Source organism: Nesoenas mayeri (assembly GCF_963082525.1).
Source record: "Nesoenas mayeri genome assembly, chromosome: 1".
Classification (NCBI taxonomy): domain Eukaryota; kingdom Metazoa; phylum Chordata; class Aves; order Columbiformes; family Columbidae; genus Nesoenas; species Nesoenas mayeri.
This window is the reverse complement of record NC_137541.1, coordinates 39818655-39838906: the sequence shown is the minus strand read 5'-3', so window position 1 is coordinate 39838906 and position 20252 is coordinate 39818655. Positions and strand designations below refer to the sequence as shown.

Here is a 20252-nt window from a genome sequence, read left to right as displayed (position 1 = left end):
AGCATCTTTTGACAGTTTTCCCCTCTCAACTGTCCTAAGTGTAGGCCATACTTCTATCATAACAGAATATTGGGGTAGTCTCTAGCACTTGCACTGCTATCTGACCTTTCGCCCTTCCGTCAGCCAAAATGTTTCACAGCCCACATGACCACCAGGATGAAGAGAGCTCGAAGTCCCACCTCCAAGTCTCCTTATGGCCACCTTCCAGGAAATACCCTGTGCATCAAGTTGTCTGGGATTTGGGTAGGTTTTAATGGTTCGGGTTTTTTTGGTAAGCCCTACCTCTGCCTTCAAAGTAGCTCCGGGTTTTAGTCTAAGCCTTGTGCAGCCCAAATTTCTTGTTCAGCCTTTTGGGGACTGACTGCCCTCCTTCCCTGAGGATGTGAAACCATGTGTCATGTCTCTCCTCTCTGGCCACGGGAGCGCAGACAGGGACAACTCACCCGAAGAACAACCAGTGCAAAAAAAAAAGCATTTACAGACCCTTATTATTGCTTTAATAAATTTGGATTAACATCCTTTCTGCAAGGACAGGGACCTGGGCTCTTCTGTCCTCTTCCTGCAGGCCTGACCTCCCTGCAGTCAGCATGCATGCCTGCAACACAGCAAACATTCCTTCCAGCAAATAAATCAAGTCCGTGCAGTAATTATCCTTTTCCTGGCTGTTGGTCCCTTTTGACGTGCTTGTTGTTTACAGCCCTGGCTCATAAGATGCAGCAGCTGCTTAAAAATCACACAGGTCACAATAAAATTGGAACATCTGTTTTGTAATGCCCACTTCACAAGACTTCAAATGCCAGCTGGAAGAACACTGGGAGGGCTGCAGGGACCCTCTTATCTGATGGAAAAATGGAACAGGAATCCCCAAGGGAGCCCTGCTCCTTGTCTGAGTAGTGCATCAGCCTCCAAACTCCTCTGTCTCTGTTGGGCTTCTATCCTCTCTGCACTGCCCTGTGTTCTCTGACACACCTTGGTGGGGCTTTCCTGGGGCAGTAGGTGACATCCCAAATTCTTTGTGCCCCTGGCTGGCTGGCCTTCCTGCCCGGCTGCAAACCTGGGAAGGGTATGAAACTTTGACGCTGCTGCAGGAGGAGGTCCAGGACGCAGACACGTGCAGTCACACCGCTGGAAAGGCGTCAGGCGATGCAGCCTCCTGACGCCTTGCTGCAACCATGCTGGAAGAGGATCACATCTGCCAAGTCAAATCCTGTATCCTGAGGCAAGTCATGGTTTGAGGAGTCAGTCTGCCCTCGCTCTCCCGGGGTGAATGCACAATCCCCTGCAAGGCAGGGGCGAGGAGAGCTGCAGTTCTTCTCCCTCTCCCCCATCCCTCCAGCTGGTAAGCCAGTTAGCCCAGACACAAAGCACATAAACACCCTTACATTTCTGTGCATGCGCGCACACATACACACACACATATTCCCTGCTCTCCATGTTGCAACCGAGCAGGACTCTGGCCCCAGCTACACTGATACAAATCAGGAAAATGCCAGAGGATGAAGGTGATGCTGGAGGCAGAGGCACCACTGAGCCAAGGATGCTCTTGTAGCGTCTTCCCACCAGGATTTGGAGTAGGGTTAGCCCTCAGCCAGGAGGCCACTGTGTTTTGTGTTGTTGAAGCCCCTTTTGCTTTTATTTGACTCTTTAAAAATTCTAGGTTTTGTCTTCATTTAAGATATATAGCTATAGATACAAAAATAACAGATAGGTTTCTCTACAGATGATTTTTGCACCTTTGGGCTTCTAAAATAAAATATCACATTTACTGCAAATGAAAGGGGGAAAAGTTCAATTTCCTCTCCTTTTTTTACCTCCCCCTCCCCTTCCCACCTGCCTCTCCCACTGTAAATTTCCCTGTCTCTTGTAATTTATTTTTTTTTCCCTTAGCAGTTTTCTCTCTTTGGAAAATGAAAAAGACAAAGACAACAAAACAACAAAAATACACCATGTAGCCTCTATCCTCTCCTCCCATGAGCATGCCCACTGCGTTCACACATTCTTTTCAAAGCAAAGCTTTTCACCTCAAAACATTTCCCATGCTCCATGGCTATTTGCTTTTCCCTGCTGCTGGGGCCAGATTTTCACCTGCTGTAAATCAGCATGAATCCACCTCAAGCCAGAGCTCCGCTGTTTTACACCAACACAAGTGCACAATCGCATTTTGCCAATTTATGCTCGACCTGAAGGTCTGGTCCGCAATTTTTAATGTTTGAAATGGAAGCATGAACAATAAGGAAGTTCCCAGAAACAGGCAAGGCAAACCCCAGATGATCTTCCCTTGCTGCTCACCCTGCTTTTCTCTTCTCTTCGCCCCCACCCTCCTTGTTTGGTGTAGCACCTCCTTCAGCCCCCATTTGCTTGTTCCGCTTTAGCACTTTCTGAAATTCATAATCTCTTGGTAAAAAAAATAAATAAATCGATCTCTCTATATATGTATATGTATATAACTAAACAGCTGCCACGCAGCAGTCACCTGGCTGGAGGGTCCCGTCCCTGCCAGCCCCACGGCCTTTTCTTGTCACTATAGTCTCTGCGGTGATGGTCCAGGTCGTGCCCTCAGGCAGGACTGTTCCTGTATTGCTTGCACTCTCCCATGCCTCTGAGGTACGGTACCAGAGTATTTATTCTATATATATATATTTATGTATATATATATATAAATATTTATAAATTTTTGTTTGCCTCGTTCTTTTTCTTGCAAATCCTTTGGAATTGCTGCTGTGGAGAAGCTAGTGAAACACGCTCCCCGTGCCAGTGGCATTATGCTCCCTCCCTGCACCCTATGGACCCTCATCTGTTCCTCTTGCTGACTCCATCACCCAGCTCCAGCTTGGATGGGAGCGGGGAGCTGTGGTCCCCTGTCCCCAGTCTGCCAGGGCTGTCCGGTTCCTCTCCTTCCCTGGGTAAGCGGGTGTCCTTGCAGAAGTCCGTCACCCACGAAGGCATGGAGAGGAAGCCCCGGGGATCAACAGTGTAGAAGGGCTTGGCATGGTGGGCGGTAGGGCGGCGGGGTGAGGGGCTGGCGTGGAGGCTGCTGGTGCTGCTGCACTTCTTCACCAGTGTCAGCCCCGGTGGTGGGGGCGAGAAGAGGGAGGTCAGCGAGAGGCTGCTGAGGGTCTCCGAGGGCTCGCTGTTGTTGCCGCCCCCCCGCAGGCTGCTGCCCACCCCCTCCTCGTCCGAGGGGTCCATGGAGTCGTGGTGGGTGCAGCCGGGACTGGTGCTCCCGCCACTGCTGTGGCTGCGCTGGTGCCGACGGATGCTCTGCAGGCTGAAGAGCCCCCGGCCCCGCAGGCTCCGGCAGCGGGAGGCAGGGGAGAGCGGGGCTGCCAGGGGTCTTTGGGTGCCGGCAGCTGGCACGGGGCACAGAGCCACCGGGAGGTCCAGGGTGCACTGGGGAGAGTCGCTGAGGTTCAGGCTGTCCTCCAGCGTGGTCTGCAGGCTGCCCGCCGAGCTGCTGCTCCGGCTGTCCAGCGAGGTATCGCTCTCAGGGGCCTGGGGAGCAGGAATGTGAAAACACAGTTCTCAGGAAAGAGGTGGGCAGGGAGCAACAGACTTTGCCCTTTTATTTATTTATTTATTAAAGATTTTATTACTTTGGGGTGTGCAAATAAACCACAATTACAGAAAAAGGGGGAAAACTCCAATTCTTCCCTCACTCTGCTGAGGGGGGTGCAGCTATAAACTGCTACAAAGCACCAGCCATGAAGCTTGCTCCCTTCTGGGAGAGGAGGAAAGGTTTCAATATTTTGAGTTCTGATTTCATTCTGCTCCACAATGAGTCTTCCCCTCCCACATGAGATGCTCCACCAAAAGGAAGGAGTGCTGTCCCTGCCCACTGGGCTACAGGAGGCAGCAGACCTGAGGTTCCCTGTGGGTCCCCACTCTTGGCTTCCCTGGGAACCTGCCACACAGGCTGTGGACACATCAAAACCATTAGCTGGCCAGAAATCAAGGGACTTCTGTACTTAGACCTCAGGCTCTGTACATAGACCTCCTCTAACTGAAAAAACAGCAATGTTTCCAGAGAGAAAAGGGGCCTCATAGTTCTTCTGACCAGGACTCATTGAAATGACAGTATTTAGGGTAGAAAAGTGGAGTCCTCTTCCAGCAGGAATGGGAAACAGCCTTAATTTCCTTGTATCAAGGTTTGTTAATTTAAGCTGTATTTCCTAGGAAACTGGTCTGCACTGAGATCATCACTGGGACAAAGCCCTGGGAATGATGCGTGCAGGACTGGAAGCAGTCTCCTGAACCATAGCTATTCAGTACAAGCTCCATTACACAATCAGAAGTTTACTGATTTCTCCTCTACAACAGTTCCGTACTTTTACCCCAGTGGTATGCCAGCTCCAGAGCTCTTTCTCTTCATGTCTAAGCTTATACCACAAGTTTCAACACCCTAACAACTCAGCGGCCTCAGCTAGAGGCTAAATTTCTCCCTGGTGAATTTATACACATTTGTATCGTGCCAAGAGTGTCTGTCACATAGAACTAGATAACATGATTTTATTTTTGTTTTTTAGTTTGTCTGGAATAGAGTGTCCCTGTACTCCTCAAATAGGAATTGTTCGTGGAGTATCTTCTAAGAACAACAACAAGGATCCCTATTGGACTTTCATCTCTGCCTCCTCTGCTCTTCAGAGACACTTGATCTCCCCTCAACCCTTCTATTCTTCTCTTTCATTAGTGAGAAACAGCTGCCTTTTCAGAAAGAGACAGCACCTGCCTGGGATGTAAGAGCTAAGTGGGCAGGAGAAAACAGCGAGCTCAGGGACGTGGTGTGTGGATGTGCCAGGAAGGGCTGTGGAGGAGGTGGGTGAGGAGAAGCGTGTTCCAACAAGCAGGTGCATGATCCAGAGTCACGGCACTAAGAAGAGCCGAGGTGGCTGTGTGGCAGCTGTCTCCCTGGCTCACACTGTGGCTGCTGTGCATGCAGGTGTCTGCAGGGAACCCGGGCATGAGCTAAAAGGTGATGTGATTTTGTCTTCATGTGGGGCTAGCTGCAGCAGAATAATATTTGATATCATGGAGTGAGAGTGATACAACACCCCTTTGCTATACAACCCTCTCTCCTCCCCATCCCTCCTGCACTCTGCAGTCCACTGTGCTCCTCCCTGGCCACAAGCGGATCTCTCCTTCCTCCGCCCTCCCCCGTGCTCAGCTCGCTCTGGGTGTGATGTGAAGATCAGGCTTTCCTCGCAGAAGGAAGTGGAGGTCCTCACCTGATGAAGAAGTGAACAGTTCACACTCGGCGATCTCAGTGATGCCCATGAGCCTTGCAGAGAGATCTTAGGAAGGTTGCGTGGACATGAGACTTTCTCAGGCCCTGTCTGGGTGGCAGAGACGGCTGGGTGGAAAAATTCTGCTGGTACAGGTAACAGAGGGCAAGATGCACCTGGAGAGAAGGGGCTGGGAAGGACTGACAAAGCACCAAAAGAAATGGGGAGGAGAAGAGAAACAGAAAAAAAAAAGTTGAAGAGTCCTCCAATTTGATTTGGTGCCTTTGCTGCTGTTACACCACGGGTCCTGCAAGTCCAGTGTGTGGAGGATATTTAGTAACATGTACTCCTGATCAACAAGCCTCAACCTAGTGTTCAAACCATGGGTCTCACTTTCTACACAAGGACCGAAACCTGCAACAGACTTGGAAGATCTGACACAGCTCAGAGCCAGAAAGCAACAGCCCAGCTTGCCTCTCTTGTTGCTGCTCTCACAGAGGAATGCTGAGCTTCTTCAAGTCATGTATCACCGCCAGAGGACTTCCATCCCAGATCTTGCAATGCACAGGGTGAAGGGAGATTAAAAAAATTGTGGTTTGGGAAACCTGGGGACCACGGGAGGACAGAGCGTGCTCAAGAGTAGAACTGGAGCACTTCCACGAAGGGCAGACCTGTATTACGTGTTCCTTGAACCTGCACCTGAGGAGCCTGGCCAGGGGACAGCAACATTTTACCATGCTGTGTGGGCACAGGTCATCCAGCTGGCACGGCAGGGGAGTCTGTCCCCACACGTGTCTGACTGTGAGTGGGTGAACTGCTGTAAATGGGAATCAGCTCTTTCACAACACTTCACATAGGCAAGTCTGAAGGAAGATATAAGATCTAGCAGCAAAAGAAGGAACTGCTTCTCATCCCATTCCTGAAGACTGACAAACTGAAAGTGAATTCTTGGGGAGTGTAACCCCACATCACATTAACTCCACTCCTGGCAGGGGGCAGGCAGGAGAAAGGCAGATGAGCTGAACCAACCCACACTTTCAGCAGACCTAGAGAATGACACACTTACCTTTGGTACTTTCATGCTTTAGCCAAGACTGGACTGAGTTGAAAGGAGTTTTCTCCATTTCACACAGGTAACTGTCCGGGTTTCTTGAGTCATCCTCACTGGATATTGGGAGTAGGCATTCCCCTAGATCACCTGCTCCATTGGAGTCAGGGCTGTCCTGGTGATCCTGCTGGAAAAAAATAAGTGAGGACAAAACCTCGTGAGATTTAATGACAGATGAGAGAGAAGACTTGTCAAAGCCTCAAGAAGGGCTCATTCTGAAGATACCTTCATGCTAGCTAAGAGATGCTCAGGTTTCCAGCCAAAATCCCCTAGATTTAGGCTCATTCAGAGGAAGTTACTGACAATAGTGAACTTTCAAAAACACACATCCCTTTTTCCTCCTCAAATCCTTCTCCATGACACGTCTCTACAGAGCAGCTCTTGAAAAGTGACCAGAATCTATATTCCTCAGCAGGGCTGATGAATTCTGGATGAACACAGAGCACTTCAAACGAGTAGGGGTGGGAATACAGTGCACAGTCCAACATGCCCATGACCACCTGGGGCTAACCTTGATCTCCTTAGGACTCAGCTGTGAAGTGCTGCGATTGTCTGACTCATCTCCCAGAAGTATGGAAGAGGACTTGTCTGAGTTGAGGGATAATGCTTCCATTTCAGCCAGCTGGACCTGCAGGAAGGGAAAGAAGCTGTCACAGGTCATACTTGGCATCTACCTTTCAAGCAGTCACACAGTTTATGATGGATAAGTAAGAGCCTGTAGACCCAAGATCAATTTTAGGTTATATTCCTTGGATACATCAGGTACTGCCTAACCCAAACCTGGGCTGGACAGGAGAATCCACTTTTAATGAAGGTTGAATATATGATCTACAAGCAGCCCACCATCAGTCCATGCTCCTCTAGTGCCAGAATTTGAAGAAGGAGTCCTGAATCTGTCCCAGCAACACAGCTAGCACAAGCCCCTGCAAGTAAAGCCAAGCGGGGAGAGGGCTCCCTCAGGCCAGTGACAAGGCAGTCTGTCCTGCTGAGGGATGAGGAGTGGACCCCTTTTTCTGAAGGCCTCATGGGCAGCCCTGCTTAAACGTCAAGATGCTTTCATTCCAGGGATAGTCATGCCTCTTGCAGTGCATGCCAGTATCATGCTTTTCATATTCTCTTACCTTCAATCACTGAAACCCTGTTTCCCTTCAGCTTCCCTGTGTCTTCCCTCTCCTCTCACCTCTAACCCACCCAAGACCCCAGCTAACAGTATCTCCCACCCTGTTCCCCATCCCTAAACTCAGCCCTCCCACTCACTCATACCTGTGCTCTCCTGCTTTCTGAAGACAAGCCTGTCCACTGCATCTTTCTCATCCTTGAGCCTCAGCTCCACTCCAGCCCCATGCCTGACCTTGCTTCATCTTTCGATCTGTTTCATTTTTGGCCTCTCTCCCATCCTCTTTCCTCCAAGCTTTCTATTCCCCTCTGCCTGACATCTCTTTCCCGCAATGCCTGAAAAACATCTGCTTTTTCTAGTAGTCTAAACAGCTGCTCTGTCCCTCCTGTGCTTTCCATCACCGGTCTCTAGAGTCCCACCAGCTCCTGACTCAAGAGCTATATTCTGTGTTGTCTCAGTCAGAACAGCTTGCTTCCTGGCCATTTATTTTGTCCTTCCCTGTGTTTGCGTTTGCAGGAGGCAGGTACAGCTTTTGAGCTATTAATATAAGAGTAGGTAGAACATTTTGAGAGATGACTCCTTCGAGCTGGGAGTTTGGTGGCTTGTGCCAGTGCCAGAGGCTGGAAGAGGTCTCCATCTGAGGGACAATGCACTTCGAACAAACAGGATGGAAAACCAGAGGGCACAAATGACATCCTTATCTGGGATATTATTCTGACACAGGGACACAGTGCTGTTCAACCATGAAAAGAGCCCAAAACCAACAACTGCTAGTCAGGGCACAGACGGACCAGAGAGCCCACAATTAAGTTCTGTCAAGTACGCTACACAGCCACCAGTCAGCAACTACCTGTGTAGAGAAACAGCCTCCGTTCGGTCCCACTTAACACATGTACTCATCTGTTACTCGCCTAAGTGCTTGTTACACCAGAACAGCTTTACAGCTGTGCTTGCAGAGACCTGAGCGTGAAATGTGATAACATCTGCGACTACCTCCTCCGTCCATAAAAAAGGGCTTCAACACAAGTCAGAATAGTCTGTTCTTCACTGAACTGCTCACTCACAAATTCCGGCCACTCTGGGATCTACACAAAAAATATAGATCAACAAAGTCATGAATAGATAAACTTCATGAGTGGCAACACAGTTCACCGCTGCTCACTGGCAAACTCCTGCCACTGGCTAAACACACTATCAGCCACCAAAATGCAGATGTCTGTCAACCAGCCCAGGAGTGAAAGGAAAGAGATGACAAGAGAAGAGGTTAGAGCATGAAAAAAATATGGTTTGTTCTTATAGCTTCCCTTACTACTGAATATTTAAAATCTTCTGACTAAAGATGAGGAATTAAAAAAAAATGGCAGTGAAGGGAGAAGGGGCTGTCCACTAAGAGCACAATCCATGAAAACTGCATCAACCTGAACCACACACACGTAGAATATATCTAGTTGCAGAAAAAAACGTATCTTTAAAAACAGGGCTGTGATTAGAAAAATCCTTAATTGTACAAATAATTGGTTTAAAAATAAGAGGAAAGACGCTGAGCACTTCTACTCAATGCAACAAAAAGCTTAATTAATTAATTAATTACTTTGAGCATATGTTTAAGTGTTGTGTCTGTCCACTGTACTCAGCACCTTGACAGATTAAACTACAAATGAAATGGGAATTAACATTATTGGCTAATATGTGATTTTTTTGTCAGAAGGGCTGAGTTAAGGGTGATTCACCAGGCAGCAAGCATACTATTTTGTTTGAAAGCGGATGTATTGAATAGGACTAGATTTAAAAAAACCCAACAAACTGATTTGCCTATATAACTTGCTGTCATTTGGTTCTCAGATAGCACAATTCTGTCTGTGTGTACAATGCACATTCAGATACGTTGATGTACGAGAGTACCCTGTAATTTAATGACAATGTGCATTGCTGGTGTGAGTGCTGGGACAAGCTGTGACTGCATGTAGTGATTTCCTGTTGGACTTTCCTCAATGTTTTGTATACTATGAAATATGGATATGAATCAACCACAACTTAAAATCCTGACTGTAGTTTTGATTTATATGATCAGAAATAAAATACCTACATTTTACTGCTGAAGTTATTCTTGCAGATATAATTTCTTTTCAATTCCACATTTCAAATGTATTGAAATATCAATTTTGAAAAATAATGTATGGCTCTATAACAGCCATCAGAAAATATGATCTAAGAATAATTCATTGGCTGTGATTATTCTGTTAAACTCTTTGCTGTGGGTTGCAATTGAAGACTTTGCTGCCTAGTTACCTTGCTGGGAAGGTAAGAAAATCTGTTGGTTTTGTCTTCATTCCTAGGCTGGATACTGAAGGCTATCTGGAAGGTTTTCAAATGCAGCAAACTAGCTGCAAATTACTTAATTTCGGGGTAATCATTCTGGAATGCCTTAGAAGACCTGATTTGCTGAGAAGGGTGAGCACCAACTGCTGAGTATAAGGACTTATGTAAAGCAGTGGAAGCTGTGGTTAACTGAAAACTAGTTATTTTCTGCATTAATGCAACATCCATTTGTGAAGTGTTGCAACACTGATAAACTACAGCAAAGTTTGCATCGTGATACTTACAAAGGGAAGCTATGCATACAAGCAGATAACTGAAAGGCTTGAAAAAATTACAGCATCAGAACTAGGCATCCAAAGCCAAACAAAATATTGTTTTCTCTAACATGGATTGAGTAACCTGCCAATGAGAGCTCTCTTTCCAAGCTGCCTGGTTTCTTTATAAGCAATAGCAACATATCAAGTTAGTTACGGGGAAAATGAAGATTACCACTGCTGTACTGATTTACTGTCAGATGAGCCACGCTACTGTCACAAGTCTGACCATAATCATAGCACTTACATACAATAAAATTATTTCAGAAACAAACTTAATTCTCCTACTTACCTAACTTCTCCCAGACTACTTTGCTCCTGAAGTTTTGCAACCTGAAAAGACTAATCGCTTAGGAAGTAGTTTTCCAAAGCATCTGCTAACTTCAGAACAAGTCTAAGCCATTTAGCGTCCTGCTCTTAGTAACAACCCGTTTGTCAGCTAACAGGTTCTACAGTAGAAAAGAGACTCTCAAACTTTCTCAGTGGGCCCATTTTTATTTAGGTTTTGCTCAAACTAATTAACTGTTTTCACCACAAACCAATCCTTGCTCACAGATGGTGACTCTATTCAACAAGGCATTTAAGCATGTGCTTAATTCATCGACCTCAACAGGGAATTAGCAAGCACATACTTAAAATGAAGATGATACACATGCTTATATTTCCCACTGAATTGCCCAAGTGCTGTCATTGAAGTGAGATCCTTTGAGTCCTCTGTACAACATGAGCTTGAACCTCTGCTTTTCTTGCAGAATTGAACACAACAAGAGCTGCCAGGATGCCTTCACAGTCATTTCTATACAGCTCATTCAGGCCCTCCTGACCTATGTCCTGGCACATCTCACCTTTCCACCACCTCAGACATTCCCCCGTGGCTAAGGAGGGCAGGCCTGTACCAGAGGCAGCATCAGCAATTCGTGACAGATGACAAACACAGGTCAACAAGCTCTCTGTCTACACAATCTACAGCCAGGAGCACACATCGGATGACCTGCGGGCATGTGGGTGTAGGTGTGCGGGTCCTGGGGGGAGAGTCCCCTCACGCATCCTCGTACGCAGGTTACCTCTTGCTTGTCATGGTTACACTTCTCGCACATGGCCGGCGAGGAGTAATGATGGAAGACGGAGCCCGATAGGTTATCGATGATCATTAACTCCCCGTCGAAGGAGTCCTTAATAATTAAAGAGACACTGTCCAGCCATAAGTTCTCCTAGGGGACAAGAAAGGGGGGAGGATGGGAGAGATCATTTTAAGAATGCTGAGTTTTTGCTTCAAAGCTTCATGTGAGTTTGGGGCTGGGTTCTCCACCCTGACTCATCTGGAGCAGCACCTTGTTCTGCAGGTACCTGCACAGGGTCACTGGGGGAGCATTTGCTCCTTAGGGTGTGTAAAGGTGCCAGATCTCAATGCAAAAAAAAAAAAGGAAGGAGGAACTGTCTTTACTCACTGTCAGTGCACCACAGCACTACTCACACCTCCCTTCCAGCTCTGCTGGAGCGCCTCACTCTTGATCTGCCATTTCCCCTGCTCTCTTCTCCTGAGCTCCCTCTCAGATTTGCTCCTAACAAACCTTTAGCCCATCTGCTCCACCTCTCCTCTGCTGGCCCCCAGGTTCCTACCACATGATGACAATGAACAGAACCCACTGCTGCACAGCCTTGTTCCCAAAATGACGCTACCAACTGAAAGTCTCCTGCTGAACACAAACCTCTCACCCTAAGGTGGAGGCATCTGTCTGCTACTGCTGAACCCTCAGTCATCTAGGCTGCCCAGCTTCTCCCCACAGCTCCTTGCTGCAGTCTTGTTGGTAAGCTCAAAGGTGTACTCACCTGTGCTGGAGAGTAACATCTCATGCATAGGCGCCCTTCAGGATCTGTCCTCCCACCTCCGCCTTCTGTTCCTGTTCCTTTTCCCTGTCTTGAATTTGCAGATCCTGACTTGCGGGAGCACAGCCCATGTGCAAATTCCAGCTCAATCTCAGCATCCATCTCTGCATCCTCCTGAGCCTCCTTGTTACTGTCATCGAGATGTTTCATGAGCACAGCTACCACCACATTGATGAGGACAAACTGGGCTGTGAGCACAAAGCTGACAAAGTACAGTGGGGAGATGAACTGCAGGTTGCTGAGGCAGCTTCGGTCATCGTGGCTGCAGTCACGCAAGGTATCCTTGAGGGGAAGTTGGGTTTGAGAGGGAACGGTGGAAGGAAGGAAGGAAGGACTAACGTAAGAATACAAGCTTGGCTGCTCTTTCTGTCAAAAAACACTGACACCAATGGAAAGAGCAAGGCAAATATTTCTATCACCCCATACCCTCTGTGATCATAAGGTCCTCAAAGAATCTGGATGCTATCTGATCATATGCTCTCTGCTGCAGAGCAAATATGTCGAAAGGTGTACAGAGGAAACTACTTCCAGATCATCATATGTTTCGGCCACTGTAACCCCACACATGTGAGCAAGAACAAAATAAGCAGTCTGGTACTGCCTTCTCCCATCCAGACTCAAAAGCACCATATGTGTTCAAAGACCTTTCATCTCTCCACATCCTTTGAAGGAAGAAAGTATTTAGTTTGGATTGCCCTGGTAGCTCTGCAGATGGGTGCCATATCCAATGCACCTACATTCAGGTTTGCTAAGAGGTCTTACAACAGTGGATGTTCCCTCTTAGACTAGACAGTCTTCTTGTCCCTCCCTAGGAAAATTTGAATTTTTCTCAGATGTCTGTAGGACTAGATGAGCCCAGAATTTGAGTTACCATGGCGGAGAGGGAGATTTCTGACCTGAGGAGGTACGTTATCTAGCAACCCAGCTTCTGTGCCCATTCCCTTTTCTAGTCCAAGCACTGCAGAACAGATCACACATAGAAATTTCTCCTTCCCCACCATAAGGACATCCACACCCCTGAGGCCCAGTTACCTTCATGATCCCATTCCAGTTGTCGCCTGTGGACACCTGGAAGAGTGTGAGGAAGGCCATCCCGAAGTTCTCAAAGGTGGCATGGCGGCTCATGCCCTCACAGGGGTTCTCATCATTGCATACTGAAAGGAAGGGGATCGCGGCTATCAGCAGAGGACACATTAATGGCCCTGAGGTCAACAGCAGGTACCGGAGAAGGGGATTTCAGGCTTCTCACAGCCTGGAGACCTCAAGTAATGGCATCAGCACCCTGCCCAACAGTTGGCTATTGCCCAGCAATACTGAAAAAACACTGATGTCCCAGCCCTGGGATATAAGGCAGTGTAACTCAGTTGTTCAGGGGTATCCTCCCAACCTGTCATTGTGCTGCCTTTCTTCTTTATCAATATTCCATGACAAGAGATGCAAATAAACTTTCCCTGAATTTTTCGTGTAATCTTGAAGGCAATATCAACATAGGCAGTGCAGAAAAAGCAAAAGTTTAATAATTAAAGAGAAACCAGATGCTGCTTTTATTTTGTTAGGCTGTTAGGACAATAACAACTTAGTGGGAAATTCCTCTTACATCAGTTATGCATAAGGGAGAACGAAGGCCATCAAGTACTTCAATCCCTTTATTAAATTAGTACTGATTCTGAGAAACCTCAGCTTCCCAGCAGATCTGTAGCTCACACTGGAGCATGGTCTGCTTGAGACTTACCCAGTTTTCCAAAGAGCTCCACTCCTAGAGCAGCGTAGATGAAAAAGAGTAGCATGAAAAGGAGTCCAAGGTTTCCCACCTGAAAGCAAAGGGCATGGTCAGCAGACCCCAAAGCCTATTTCATCTGTACAGGCAAGTGTTTCTGTCTTTCAAAGCCTGAAGAGAACAGCAGCAAATTGCCAGTGTACAAATGCAACCAATCAACTGCTCAACACTAGGGAAACCACCAGTGGTGGCATCAGTTGCAACTGGACTTGAAGGGTGCTCTTTTCCCAGTTGCCTCCACTCCAGCACAAGCTCTAGCCAGGCCTGACTAAATTGTGCAGTTTCTGGGCCAGCTGAAGACAAGCACATCGGAGCAGGGGCACACAAGGTGAAGTCAGTTTGGCTGGGTGAAAGACAAGCTATGGATTACAGCATACAGACATGTCCTGCAGTGCTACATGTGCCACCAAACTGCCTAAATCTCTTGAAATTATGCTCATGTGAGGAGTGCAACAGCAGTGCTCCAAAGACAGGGACACAGGTACACCAGCTCCTGCCATGAGTCAGGCAGAGCATGGCGGGGCAAAGCACCAGCTTCACGTGGAGGTTACAACAGGGCTCGATGAAGGAATAGGCAGGCGGAAGGGAAGAAGGATAAGGAGGCACTTTGGAAATGTGTGGAGAGGAGGAGAAGAAGAGAGAAAAAGAGACTATGAAGGCACCAAGAGAGGAAGCAGAGCTTCCTTTGCATCTTATGAATAACAGGTCAAAGCCTGATCTCTGGGCCTCCGGCAGCTACTGTTTGGAAAACCCCCATTGCAAAGATTGCTACTTCATAAAGGCAGCAGTGCCACCAGTAATAGAGGTGCTGCTCCCAAGTCATCTCTCTCCCAAATCCCTGCTTGCCTCTGAATCTCCTGCCTCCCAGCATGTGGGGCAGTCGGGTTACATGTGAGGAGCAGGAGGATGTTTTGGAAGAGGCAAGATGAACAGTAATAGAATCGCCAGTAACAGTTAGCTCACTGTTGGTGGAGCAAGAGAAGTGGTATATGGGTGTTTTTGAAAAACTGAAAAGTGTCTGGTCTAAATGCATGTGGTCACTGGGCCCTTGCTAGGATCATCCATTTCAGGAGTCTAATTTAGTTATTGCAACTGCTATGCCATCCAAATTCAGGAGAGAAATAATATGATTCAGTCCACCCACTCCCCTGAGCAGCCAGACCCTGGCTCCCTGGGTGCTCAGTGGAAGGAATTATTTCTGATGACTAAATTGGATACCATAGTAAATGCTGCAAACACACACTTCTGGGTCTGTGTCTACAGGGCATTAAGAAAAAGAAGTTAATAAAACCTAGCTAAGGGCAACATTTCCAAAGGGCTCTTCAAAATTGAAGCTCTATTCGCTCTTAAGAATTGTTGCAGTGTAACAAAGACAGGAAGGGAATTGAAACAGGACAAGTGGAGACGCCTTCTATGCCATTAGCAAGCCAAAATCCCTGATGTGAGTCTGTGCTCTAGGAACAAAAAGAGAAAGGTCGAAAGGAGGAAAAAGTGCAATGGAAAGGACAGCTTATTTTAAACTGCTTCTTTTGGCAAAGTCAATAAATCTTGAAGAATAATATTAGAGATAATTCAATTGTCCCCCAAAGACCCAGAATATAAAATATGGAGACTAAATTCAATCTTTTAGCAGTGAAACTGGGAGATTTTAGCCCTGCTTTAAGTGCAGATTTTTACACAACTTTAACTATGGAGTGATTTTTGATCCATCTGTTATATAACTTTATTAAATGAAGCCAACCTGTTACAGAAGGAAGCAAAAGACAGTCAATAGGAAGCGGATTGATCATAGGCTTTGATGCTGGAAAGATTAAGCACTGCTTGTTACCACTTTCCAGGGAATACTTAGAAGACAGACCTTTAGACATCTGCTTGTGAGGGTTCTGTGGCAGATATTAATGACCCCCAAAAGACCCAACCTATCATCTTGGTTAGCAAAGAAGCTGTACAGGAGACAGAAAAGTCAGAATTTATAAAGTATGGAAGAATATATTAATACTTGTGGTTTGTGGCTATGATCAGAGCAGGGCTCAGAGGCTTTAACTGAGATCCCAACTGTGCTTTTTGCCACTCTGAGCAAAACATTTCACTGCCTGATGACTCAGTTTCTCCATCTACATGACAGGGATATGAACATTTCCTCCTCTCTTATTAAGTCTCTATATTTTGGGGACAGAAGTTGACTCGCACCATTTAAGTGCAAATACACTGCAGAGTCCCCTTCCAAGAGCTTCTATACACTATTTCAGCCAGCTCTTAAGATCTATGTGCATTTATCTGGGTTACAGAATAAACATGCCACAGACATGCAGATGCTGGATCTGGAGACCTGCTTCATTCCAGTTCCTTGCCTGAGAAAAATCAGCTGTCGTGGCTCCTGGAACAGGAAAGAGCAAGGTGCAAAGAAGCTGTACTGAGCCAGCCTGGGACAGCAGAGACACAACTAATAAACGTTACTGGCCCAAAGCTGCCTGCTATAGGCATATGCTTCATTTCCTGCTCCTTCCATTGTCCAGTGTATCTCAGCCCTCAGCTACCCTGGATAATAATATTATTATATATTCTACATATGAATTGTACAATTATTATTATTAGACAAAACCACAAATTATTATTGTTTAATAAAAAACATGGGGCATCAGGCAGAGCTCAGGATCCATAAAAGATCAGTGTTTCCCCCTTGCTTCTGTGCCATGAGATTTCTCTAATTCAGATTGACATTTATTGTCACCAACATCAGAACTAAACTCCTTGGGTAACTACTCATGCTGTTTTCAGATTGATTCTCAGCTCTGCATCACTCACCAAGACTGGCACATTAGCTGATAAATCAACTGACAAATGCCCATGCATTTTGATATCAAGCAATAGAGCTGCCTGCTTAGGGCCTGTCACAGCAGTGGTTTGATGTATGATCAGTAGAGCCACTTGGTGCCATTACTCCTTGCTTAACAATTCTCTCTCTCGAGGATCCAAAAGTTAGGGGACCAGTCTCCCTGGCTGCTCATCCATCACAGAGGATCCTCGCAGTGGGCTCAAAGCCTGTGTAAAGCACCGTGTCAGCATCTCATTCGGGAACAGCTGCCGCTCACAGCTCATGAAATCCTTCTGTCTAGCTGTCTTGCAGTAGACACTTCACTGCCGGCTGCGTGAGCCACAACAGAGTGCGTCACTGCTTCTCATGCACGAGAGGCTCAGAGACACAAAGGGGTCCAGGAGGAGAAAGAAGAAAAGAAAGTAGGAAGACGGGGGCACTAGCTAAGAAAAGGAGTGACAGGAGGGCAAATGAGAGGGGGGTAAAAAGGGGCACAGGCAGGGAACGGTGAGAAGGGCAGAGATGCAAAGACCTCCTTTCCTCCTGAAATGGCTGCTAGTTACTCTTCTTGTCTTATAGAGATGGGAGGAGGAGCTGAGGACTAGCTGCAAGCAGTCAGAGACTAGCTAGAGGTGATGGGAAGAAGTTTGTCCTCATCCAGAAATCAAGCCGTGTTTCATTCACCCACAGGAGAACAGAGGTGAGCTGTACCCCTGTGACTGACAAGATAACCCGGACAACATCTGTCTGAGGAGACCTCTGCCCCCATGAATGACATGAAAACTCAGACTCCATCTTCAGGCAGTTGCCTGCACAACACAGTAGACACCACTTCGAAGACTCTACAGGAATTAGCCCTTTGGAAAAAGGGTGCAGAAAAGACAAGTCGTTGGGGAAGCTGGTTTGTTTTACCTGTGGCAGGGCTTGAACAACTGTATCCAGCAGTGCTCGCATTCCTGTGGCCATCTTCAGTAGCTTCAGGACTGCCACATCAAACACAAAAGAAGTATCACTCAGACTGAGCTCAGAAAGCCCACCCTTTGTGTGAGTGATTAATGCCAGTATTGCAAGACAGATGTCCTGTCTTCCCTTGCCCTAGAAAAACTGGATTTTCCCCCTTGACCCCCTCTTCCCTTTTCCTATTTCTTTTGACTGTACAACCCCAGTGTTCCTTCTCTTCCAGTCCATCTCTTTCTTACTGAATATTCTGTTTCTGTCACCCATGACTATTGAGCTTCTTCTGCTTCATCCAGACAGTCTGGCCAAGAGCCCCCCTTTCTCCCAACAATGTGTATCACAATTCTCCCTCTGGTTTGATTTTTCATTCCATCACTTTCTCTTCCTCCAGCCACCATCCGTTAAGGCAGCTTAGAACATCTTGGACACCACCAGAAAGATTCAGTCCCCTCCCTCTGCCCACTTCAACCTGCTTGTGAGCCCTTTCTCTAAACACCACTGCCATACTTCTCCCATAAAAGAATATCAGGGAAAAGTTCAGTACTCATATGATCTGCTTACCGTCCTGGTCCTTCACCCCCTGCTAAAACCACTGCATCTAAAGGCTAAAGGAAGCCAGAAAGCCTTAGTCTCTAGGCTGTCCTTTGTCACATCTCCTGCCTCCCTCCTAGGGCCAGAGACAGGGCAAGCCCACGACTCCACAGCCTCTGCTCAATGAGTCATGGCACCAAGTCCCACTCTACGGCCACCTACAACAGCCCTGCCTCTGGCCAGTGTCTCTCTCACCCCGGGCGATACGCAGCACCCTCATGATCCGAATGATAGTGGGGTTAATTGGGAGAGCAGCATTGATTTCAATCTCTTCCAGCGTGATGCCCATGACAGACAGCAGCACAATGGCCAGATCTAGCTGGTTCCACCTTAAGAAGAAAAATTGAAGAGAATAAAGGACGATGGACTTTTTCCATTTCCCTGAAAAAGAAAGTGAATTGTCTCTACTTCAACCTAAATATTGCTTTATCTATGAGTCCAAGGCCCCATTCTGAGTCAGCCTATATGGCCTTTTGCAGACAAACAGAGATTCACTTTGCATACACCCTGAGCAGCCAGAGGCAAGCCAGCCTGATCTGAAAGCATGGAGCTGTGTTACTATGGTGCTATGCTTTGACTAATAGGCTCAGCTTTTTGTGGCCTGACTACCTAGAATCAGCTTCGTTATACACATTCCGCTTCAGCATGCTCCCAGTTTGCCTCAAGGCCAGGAAAAAATGGCTCTTTCTAACCTCACCTCCTCTGCTTTCTAGCCTAATCAGCAGGTACCAAGGCAATTTTTAGACAACTCTTACTATTACCTATGCATTGTGGCTCACACGGGCTGAGGCTAGATCCATGCTGTGCAGAACCGGGAGGCAGTCAGGGAACACTGCTACCACCTCACACTCCAGAGAGGGATCCATACTCAAAACCTCCACCCCAAACCCAGTTGTCCCATAGCCGCAGTTGACATAACCCTCTGTTTACCTGTCTTTGAAGAATCGCCGCAGACCAAATGCCACCAGCTTGAGAACAGCCTCCAACACAAAGACAGTGGTGAACAGGTAGTTGCAATATTTGAGGGCGGTCTCCAGGGACTGCCAGCAGAAAGAGAGGGTAAAGAATTGAGATAAAAACAACAACGAGCACATAACCTGTGGGGGAATTCTCCTGAGTGCCAGGAATTCGCTGGGAGGTGGGGAAGCTGCCCCATGCCTCCTACCTACTTGAAGGTGGAGGCTGCCTACTAAGGGCAACCACCAGCTGGCCCCTCTGCCCCACGTTGTTCTCAGGACTGATTATTGCTCCTTTCTGCTGTACTGTTCAATGTAATGGGGGGCAGGAGGCTATTGCAAGGAGAATCCACCCAGTACCATCAGCCTCCTCTTTTGCCAGTAGCCTATGCCACCTGGATACCACCATGTTAATGGCACTAGCATAGCTATCCATGAGGAGGGAGACACGAAGGTTACTCCAGTTGTGGATATATGTCGTCTCTGCTGGGAGGAAACCCCTCTGTGCCTTGATGTGGGGCAGGCACATGTCATATCTCTTAGCTGTTGGGCTTCTGGTTCTTTTATGTGCTGCCCCTTCTCCATCATCAAGGATGAGTGTGAGCAGTAGGCAGCATTTGGTGGCACTTTATACTGGAAGGGTTCAAAGTGCTTTGGCAAGATTCTTTAGCAGAGCCTGACAGCAGGCTAACATGGCTGGACCTGCATTCCAGGGGAAGGAGCTCAGGAGTAAGGAAGAAGAGTAACTTATTCAGGAGCAAAGGCCCGACGTGGGGATGGCAACAGATAAAGGTTAAGAGTTTCTGCAGAGTAAAACTGGGCACCACCAAGGGCAAGATAAAAACCAGGCAGTTGGGCAAGATGGGCAAGAAATTGAGGAACCTGGCAGTGGATTTGAATGAGGACAGATAGGTTCAGTTCCTGATCAAAGCCTGAGCTACCTTGTACAGCATCTGCTCGGACACCAGTGCTGTCACCTAAACCAAGGGTATCCTAAACAGGAAACTGAAATGCCACCAGGCAAATGTTGTGATGAATGCTTTGTCTACATATGGAGGCAGAAAGTTCCTTTGATACGTGCAACATACTTCTTTTTTTCCCATCAAACGCACCTAGGACTTTGCCAGGAACACTAAGAGGTAGATGGTCTTCCCCAAAGTATACATTTATTTGGCCTTCAAGGCCCTTTACC

General features: G+C 47.2%; 1 protein-coding gene across 1 annotated transcript in view; it reads right to left on the bottom strand.

Moving 5' to 3' along the window:
• Positions 1–2790: 2790 nt before the first annotated feature.
• The window catches only part of CACNA1I (calcium voltage-gated channel subunit alpha1 I), a gene marked incomplete at both ends in the record, with an annotated part of 155942 nt that continues 138480 nt past the window's right edge, over positions 2791–20252 (bottom strand). Inside the window, 11 exons of the mRNA XM_080353845.1 lie at positions 2791–3492; positions 5223–5419; positions 6286–6454; positions 6839–6955; positions 11142–11288; positions 11908–12246; positions 12997–13118; positions 13697–13775; positions 17469–17539; positions 18300–18433; positions 19035–19144. Coding sequence (XP_080209971.1) covers positions 2791–3492; positions 5223–5419; positions 6286–6454; positions 6839–6955; positions 11142–11288; positions 11908–12246; positions 12997–13118; positions 13697–13775; positions 17469–17539; positions 18300–18433; positions 19035–19144 — 2187 coding nt within the window. The remainder of the gene's footprint in view (positions 3493–5222; positions 5420–6285; positions 6455–6838; positions 6956–11141; positions 11289–11907; positions 12247–12996; positions 13119–13696; positions 13776–17468; positions 17540–18299; positions 18434–19034; positions 19145–20252) is intronic.